This window comes from Oscarella lobularis, chromosome 6 (genome assembly GCF_947507565.1).
Source record: "Oscarella lobularis chromosome 6, ooOscLobu1.1, whole genome shotgun sequence".
NCBI lineage: Eukaryota > Metazoa > Porifera > Homoscleromorpha > Homosclerophorida > Oscarellidae > Oscarella > Oscarella lobularis.
In genome coordinates, this window is record NC_089180.1 from 2,000,403 (window position 1) to 2,008,807 (window position 8,405).

At 47.8% G+C, this 8,405-nt stretch overlaps 1 protein-coding gene across 1 annotated transcript; it reads left to right on the top strand.

Moving 5' to 3' along the window:
* Positions 1 to 4,176: 4,176 nt before the first annotated feature.
* Positions 4,177 to 7,785, top strand: LOC136188509 (HEAT repeat-containing protein 3-like). The gene is made up of 16 exons (XM_065976245.1): positions 4,177 to 4,292; positions 4,352 to 4,564; positions 4,617 to 4,706; positions 4,760 to 4,839; positions 4,888 to 4,954; positions 5,867 to 6,025; positions 6,082 to 6,108; positions 6,215 to 6,290; positions 6,340 to 6,431; positions 6,485 to 6,547; positions 6,600 to 6,682; positions 6,738 to 6,880; positions 6,936 to 7,024; positions 7,077 to 7,220; positions 7,283 to 7,462; positions 7,535 to 7,785. The coding sequence occupies exons 1-16, from the start codon at positions 4,218 to 4,220 to the stop codon at positions 7,637 to 7,639; spliced, it is 1,686 nt and encodes a 561-aa protein (XP_065832317.1). The 5' UTR covers positions 4,177 to 4,217; the 3' UTR covers positions 7,640 to 7,785.
* Positions 7,786 to 8,405: the final 620 nt, after the last annotated feature.

Here is an 8,405-nt window from a genome sequence, read left to right on the forward strand (position 1 = left end):
GCATTGATTCTGCATCAATGCAGCATTGATTCTGCATCAATGCAGCATTGATTTTTCATGGATTCTACATCGATTCTGCATTAATGCAGAATTTGTTCTCAATCAATGCAGCACTGATTCTGCATTGATTCTGCATCGTTTATGCATCAATGCAGCATTGATTCTGCATTCTGTATATATGCAGAATCAATGCTGCATTGATGCAGAATCAATGCTACATTAATGCAGAATCGAGCAGCAACGCTGTCTCGGACAAATTCTTCGAGATTCTCGTCTTCCAAAAAAGACATTGAGAATATCTAGATGATGTGATTAGAAGGCGTGTCTGGCGTGATTAGGAATTTTGACCCCGCTAGCCGGCGCCAACAACCAGCGAAGGTGCAATTATCAATTTTCAATTTGTGCATTGATTGAAAATTGAATGTTGCCAACGACAAAGAGTGCAAAAGCAATTTGGAATATCAAAATGCTAAGCAGATTATAGCAGAGCGGTGGCTCTCATTGGTCAAATGGGCTCTCCTTTGTCAAATGGGCTCTCATTGGTCAAATGGGCTGTCTTTGATCAAATTGTAAAATGAGCTCTCATTGGTCAAATGGGCTCTCCTTGGCCAAACAAGCTCTCTTTGGTCAAATGGGCTCTCTTTGGTCAATTGGGCGCTCTTTGGTCAAATGGGCTCTCTTTAGTCAAATGGGGTCTCCTTGGTCTAATGGGCTCTGATTGGTCAAATGAGCTCTCATTGGTCAAATGGGCTCTCATTGGTCAAATGGGCTCTCATTGGTCAAATGGGCTCTCTTTGGTCAAATGGGCTCTCATTGGTCAAATGGGCTTTCATTGGTCAAATAGGCTCTCATTGGTCAAATGGGCTCTCATTTGTCAAATAGGCTCTCATTGGTCAAATGGTCAAATGGGCTCTCATTGGTCAAATGGGCTCTTCTTGGTCAAATAGGCTCTCCTTGGTCAAATGGGCTCTTATTGGTCAAATGGTCAAATGGTCAAATGGGCTCTCATTGTTCAAATGGGCTCAACTCGGTCAAAAGGGGGTCTTCTTGGTCAAATGGGCTCTCCTTGGTCAAGTTAGTATATTATCGGTAAACATAAATGAAGGGGTGGGTTAGACAGAACGGGTAAGGGCAGACTATTACGACCAACGAAAATGTAAAAGAGGGAAGGGGTATGTGTGAGACGAAGTTAGATGCAGTTAGTGAAGGTCACTGCCAAAGCACCGAATATCGGTGTTGGCGGGAAGTGACGAGGCGCGGGTCGCCGAGCATGGAAAGATGGCCTTGATTTTGTTGAGAATGATGGTAGCATTGCCACGCTGGAGACCCACCGATAGACGTTTGCGCCAGTAATTGACGAATGCGGCGCGATCGTTGACAAAGTCGATGGAAGGACGAACGGCGGCCTTGCGGAAGAAGTCCCGAGCAATGGGGCTCCAACGGCCGTACACCTCCATGACGAGAGGGTCAAAGAGGTAGCCGAGGGAACCAGCCACTGCCCGGTACTTGTCGACCTTCTTTTGATCTTTTTGGGTCGCCGCAAAGCCGGAGACATTCGCCGCTTGAGATTGAACGTTCACCCCTAGGGGGTGCGTGATGCTGACGTCGAGAAGAATCTTTTTTCCTTGATCGAAGTTATAAACGCCAATGTCCGGTCTTTTCTTGTCGGAAAATTCGTTGGACTTCTCTAGCTCGCAGCGGAAGTTGACTGATCGCAGCATGCGGAACCAGATGTCTTGTACCATGTCATGACGACGAATCGCTCCGCCATCCTTAGGACATGTCATGACATGGTACCCTCTGGCATCGCAGACGACTCCGCAGTTGCAAAGTTGGATTTGCCGAAGCATGGGGACATCTAGGGAGACTGCCGTTTGAAATTCAGCATTAGAAAACGTCAGCTCCCTCGACTCAGGAATAGCGTCCAACCAAGCTCCGGCTTCAGAGCAACCTGCACTGCGAAGGCGAGCACGAGAAGCTGTTGGTACTGAGTCGAGCAGGTCTTCAAGCTCAGCAGAAAGGCAATCGCTGGTGAGGCGCTTTTGAAGCTTTTGAGGAGCATCACACAGGCTTTGAAGAGATGGAAAATCCGACGCAATTGATGGAATTTTCTGCTGTAGCGAAGAGAGAGTCGAATGTAAATGGCCGTCGTACAAACCACTTAAGGCGACGACGGCGACATCAGGCATCTCCGACTGCAACTCCTCCAAGCGGGCCGGAAGAGCCACGAGAGACGCCGCCCAGGAGCCTAAGAAGGCACAAGGCGACGTCAACACAGCGGACGACAATCCCAACCCGCCCTGAGAGAGGCGCAGTCGGATCTGCCTGATTTGAGGAACTTGCAACTGACAGCCGATGATAGATTGAAAAGTTGCTTGGATGTTGGAGTCAAACTGCGATGCGGCGAGGCGAATGAAAGATGGCGGCGTAGCTCGTAGAAGATGGTTAATACTTGTAACTCCACAATAGCGGAGAAGTAGCATCGCAGTTTGATGGCTGGTCAGACGGCGAAGTTGGGTGAGAAAACGATCTTGCTTTTCGACGAACCATGAGCAGAACTCGCCGGCAAAGGCCTCTGACCCCACGGGGCAGCCCAAGATGGACAGGCCCGAAGTGAGGAAGGGGATGTCCGCGAGGGACCAATCAGGATCGTCGACAAAGCTGAACGCCTCACATTTATCGGGACGAATCATCAAGCCGATTTCCTTCATTGAAGTCTGCAAGGTTGAAAATGCAGAGACGACTTGATTTTTTGGCCCGGCGATGACAGCGTCGTCGAGGTAGCTCATCACCAATCCCGGCGACACACCCCGAGAAGCCGACTGCAAACAGGGCTGCAAAGCGAGCGCAAACAGGAAAGGACCCATAGGATCTCCCTGCTGCACACCCTCCGCAGACTGAATACAGCGAACTCCATCGGAGTGTAGGAAGGAAAGAGCTGGCGGGACGATGTAGCATGCAGCGACGAAGGCATAGAGCGCAGGAAAATGCTGCGCTACTTGACGAAGAAATTGTGGACGCGAGACAGAGTTGAAAGCATTCTTCGCGTCCGTTTTTAAGATGATCCAATTCGGATGTTGGCTCGCGCAGAGCTGAAGAAGGTGCACCAGATGTTCTGCACCTCCCGGAGTGGCGACGCCGAATTGAAAGGGCGAGAAAAAGGCTGCAATCTGCTCCTTTCGAAGGGAAAGCGCCAGTTTCGCCACACACCTCCGGAAAGCACTCCCAATTGCAATTGGGCGAACATCGGATGCATTCTTCCGCAAAGCAATTAAGCGGGCTCCGGCGAACGCTGTACTTGCTGGGGATGGAATGCGTCCAGCCAAGAACAAATTGCAGACTTGCAAGAAGTTCGTCAGCACAGCATCGTCGTCGAGAAAAAGACGAAAGTGTTCAAACCTCCAACCATCGCAACCCGGACCAGAACCCCGAGGAGAACCACGAAGAACTGAACGCAGGGCGACGGCAGAGGCCTGAACAGGAGGAGTGTCGACGGACGCCCGAGTAACGACAGACGAAGCGGGCGGATGTTTTGCCTGCAACTTGCGAAACGTTTCATCTGACGGCGAGGCCAAACCCGAGCTGGTCAGGAGATTGGCTGCTCGAGATATTTCACCATGACGAACTTTCTTCTCCACCGCTGCCAAGACATGCGGCGGAAGAGAAACATCATCATGAGAGTCATCCTCATCCTGCGGCGGACCCGACCGAGTCAAGTGGGCTCTCATTGGTCAAATGTACTCTCTTTGGTCAAATTGACTCTCTTTGGTCAAATTGGCTCTCTTTGGTCTAACGGGCTCCCTTTGGTCAAATGGGCTCCCTTTGGTCAAATGGGCTCTCTTTGGTCAAATGTGCTCTCTTAAGTCAATTAGGCTGTCTTTGGTCAGATGGGCTCTCTTTGGTCTCTTTGGTCAAATGTACTCTCTTTGGTCAAATGTACTCTCTTTGGTCAAATTGGCTCTCTTTTGTCAAATGGGCTCTCTTTGGTCCAATGGGCTCTCTTTGGTCAAATTGGCTCTCTTTGGTCAAATCCTCGTCCGAACGTTCGAATCCCCCGTTCGAACGTTCGTTCTAACCCTCGTTAATTAAGAATATTAGTCTAAATTTAGCTTGAAATTTTAGCTGCCGTCGCGGCGATCACATTTCTGGTGACGCGACAGCCAAAAAGGCCTGGCATGGGCGTCAAATCCGGGCAGCTCGTACGTCGTTAATATCGCATGGATCGAATGGACGCGAACGAGGCTCTCTCGAGCCTCGCGATACGTTGGGAACGGTTGCTGTTCAGCCTAGAGGTAGGCTGTCTCCTGTAGGTCGATTGCTCATGTCGTTTTTCGATCTCACGCGAGCGCAGAAGGCGGCGAAAACACTAGCAGCGTTCAAGGATCGCGACGGAGACCTCTCGTCGTCGCTGCTGTCGATTCGCGACTTCGGATCGTCTCTACTCTCGCCGAGAGTCGTCCAACACAAGAACTCGCTCGTTCGACTCGTCGCCGCCGTCTGCGCCGTCGAATTGTGCCGCGTTTTCGGCAGCAAAGTCGTTTTTCTGCCTCTCGAGACGCGACAGGTGAGCCGAGACGAACGAGGAAGGAGAAAAAAAACGTTCATCGCGTGTGCAGACGCTCGTCCGTCTTTTCATTGGTCAGCTCGACTTCCGTGAGACGACGCGCGACGAAGGAAGTGTCATCTATCGTCGACGTCTGTGGGAGGCAAGTCAATCAACTGTTATTAATTATATAATTGAATTATGTTTTATAATAAGTTACTCGCTCGGAGCGGTGCCATGGCAATTTGTTCGTCGCATGGAGAGCAGTTGCTCACAGCTGTTTTCGACTGCGCGGGGTAAAATCCTCTTACGTTTTCGTATATCTTCAAATGTTTCATTTTCAGATATCTGAACCAATCACCGAGCCTCGCCAATGCGGCCGTGAAAATTGTGATTGATTTCGTACAAGAAGTACGTCCAATTTCAACGGGTTTCTTTGAGTCGCTGGCCAGACCTCTGACTCTGGGCGAAGAGGTGCACAAGATGCTCTTCTTCTCTTTGGTCAAATGTGCTCTCTTTGGTCAAATGGGCTCCCTTTAGTCAAATGGGCTCTCTTTGGTCAAATGTACTCTCTTTGGTCAAATGTACTCTTTGGTCAAATCTGCTCTCTTATGTCAAATGGGCTCTCTTTGGTCAAATGGGCTCTCTTTGGTCAAATGTGCTCTTCTGCATAAAGCTGCATAAATGCAGCAACTATTCTGCATAAATGCTCATTTATTCTGCAAAAATGCAGAATTTATTCTTCTTAAATGCAAGATTTATTCTGCATAAATGCTGTATTTTTTCTGCATAAATGCAGCAATTATTCTTCATAAATGCAGCATTTATTTTGCATTAACGCAGCATTGATTCTGCATCAATGCAGCATTGATTCTGCATCAATGCTGCGTCAATGAAGCATTGATTCTGCATTGATTCTGCATCATTGCAGCATTGATTCTACGTCAATGCAGCATTGATTCTGCATAAATTCTGCATCAATGTAGCATTCATTCTTCGTTCATTCTGCATCAATGCAGCATTGATTCAGCATTGATTCTGCATCAATGCAGCATTGATTCTGCATTGATTCTGCATCAATGCAGCATCGATTCTGCATCAATGCAGCATTGATGCAGAATCAATTCAGCAAGGATTCTGCATTGATTTTGCAATCTGCATATATGCAGAATCAATGCTGCATTAATGCAGAATCAATGCTGCATTGATGCAGAACTGATGCAGAATCAATGCTGCTTTGATGCAGAATCAATGCTGCATTGATGCTGAATCAATGCTGCATTGATGCAGACTCAATGCAGAATGAATGATTCATTGATGCAGACTCAATGCTATCAATGCAGCATTGATTCTGCATTGATTCTGCATCAATGCAGCATCGATTCTGCGAAAGCGCTGGACGTCGACGTTCCGGCTCGAATGAAAGCTATTGGCCCTGATCTTGTAGCAGCCGATGCTGGGGCGATGGAGGAAGCAGAAAAGGTACGACGAGAAGGACAAATCTGGTACTGTAACTGTGAACTCTTGTTGTTTCATAGTATCAAGAACGTAAGGAATCAGATCAGGTGAGATTATTTTGGAACTGTTGTTCTCATATTTGCCTTTGTCCACTTACTCCATCGACAATCTTAGGCTAATATTTGTTGTTATCAAGACATATTCTTTTCTTAGGTGTTAGATATTAGAATCGCGTTAGCAGCTCAGCAGCTAGCTTTAGAAATATTGGCAAACCTGTGCTGCAATAATGGTTAGTTACGTATACGATATAGTTGAAAGTCTGCGACAGATGCCTTTAGACAGTAGTGATGATGGAGGTAGCTTCCCGTCAGAGTCGGACAGCGAAGTGGACGGAGTCGAGGAGGAGCAGAGTGGAAGTGGATTTGAATCAGTAAACAAGCATAAAATTGTTTTTCTCTTCTATTTTGGAACGTCTCTTTCTAGATGGCATTGAGTATGTCTGTCGACAGTGTCGAGGCTGTTGTCAGTCACTGCCTACCAGAAAAGGTACCGCCTTAATTAATTATCTAATTTATAAGAATAGGATTAACGTGCGTAGACATTAGGCAAATGCCGATTTGCCGATCCGGCTGTTTATGAACTGTTGGGCGCCCATAAGCTCGGCCAGACACTTGTACAAAAGTTAGCGCATTCGCCGACCGCGCGTCGTCTTCCTAACGTCTCTTCTCTTTTCAAGGCTGAATACCGTACAGTCCCGAGCATTGGTAGCGCTGCACAATATGCTCTCTGTGTTAGACAGCGACGAGCTCAGTCGACCCGATTCGCTTGACAGCCTGTGGCCAAGTCTATTTAACTTGGCGACAGGAGTATCGGAAAAAGGCAGGCGCAGAAGAGGCCAAGCGAATTCACGTTTTTTATTGACCTTCTGTTCTAGGTCCATCTCGTTCAGACGAAGAATTTCTTGAAGCAGTGACTGGCGTTATGCGTTCGTTAGCAAAGAGACTACAATCGACGGGACATAAAGTGCTGTCTAGGCTTTTTGTGATCTCCCTGTAAGAAACGATTTCTTTCCTAGTGCGTTGAACCTGAGCAGATTATCCGAATTGCCTCCGTGTGTCCAACGGTGGCTTTTCCGTCCGTGCGCGCCAATGTTGTAGGCCTACTTGGGGTCCTTGGGACGTCACTAGCTCAGCGTCCAGATGCCGCGGAGCTGCTTACAGTATGTACGCGTTTTTGTGGATACTAAAGCGATTCAGTGCCGCTCTGTGTCTCCTTGCACAGGTCGTCGGGAGCGCTCTGTGCAAAGCTGTATCTAGTGATACGGATCTCTGGGTTGTGGTCGAGGCTTTGGACGCCATTTTTGATGTTTTTGGCGGCGACGGCGACATCGTCTTGCCGACCGTCAAATTTTTGGGGTTACTACCCCAATTGGAAAGAGTAGCATCCGGTTTGAAGAAGAGGGTAGTATTACGTATTACGCTTTTTGTATGTGTAAAAAGCATGAGCGCGAGCTTTGTTTTTTTCTTTGTCTAGATTGCATCTAAGAGGAAGAGTCTCGGAGCTCGACTTCCAGTTGCTGAAAATGCCTGGACTAACCTGCCGCGTTTTATTACATACCTAAGGAAGGGAATCAAGTGATCGCGGTGGCGGCAACAAAACGGTAGAGCATGATTATTACCTTTTGTAGGTACACCGTGAGATGGACAGTTTCAATCTAAATGGCAGTGTGCAGGTATTGATTACTAAAAGGATGAAGACAGTGAAAATTCTTCTCCGTGTACCTGCAGCACATCTTAGAAACCCATCAGTGTCTATCCTCGCTGAGCCTGGAATCTGGAATCACGTTTCGTTTTCTTTCTCTGTCATTGCTCCTATAGACCTATACCATCTAAATCTAAACAAGCACCGAACCGTACAGTGACTACAGTCCAACTCTACTGTTCTAACTAGAATAGACATCTCGTGTTTCTCTTACAACAAGAGATGAAATTGACCGTTTTTTTTTCTTTGTGGAGAAACCTTATTCGTAGCCATGTGCCCACCCTGGAAACGTTCGAATCTTTACTAGTTCGTCTTTCCCTGTAAGACCTATTGCCGCAGCCCACCCTGTAACACCTATTGCCGCACACGTCCCGTGAGACCTACAGCCGTCCGAGATACATTCTCGTCGGCTCATTAGTGCATCAAACAGAGAAGAGCAGAACCAGAGAAAAAACGCAACACGTGGAACGAAATGAATCTCATATTACTTCTTTTTGACGGACGTTTAGACGACAAATGTTTGTTGAGGAAAGCCCGGCGTCGTTTTCGGCGGCAGAATCGTCGTTTTCGGTGGCAGAATCGTCGTTTTCGGCATCGAGTTGTTAGTCTGAGGCGTCCCGTTGTTTTAGTCCGGAGTTTTGGC

Coding starts and splice junctions, on each gene's coding strand:
- LOC136188509 (XM_065976245.1), top strand. CDS start 4,218: ATGGATCGAATGGACGCGAACGAGGCTCTCTCGAGCCTCGCGATACGT. Junction 4,955..5,866: donor TGATTGATTTCGTACAAGAA/GTACGTCCAATT, acceptor TCATTGATGCAG/ACTCAATGCTATCAATGCAG. Junction 6,548..6,599: donor GTCACTGCCTACCAGAAAAG/GTACCGCCTTAA, acceptor TAACGTGCGTAG/ACATTAGGCAAATGCCGATT.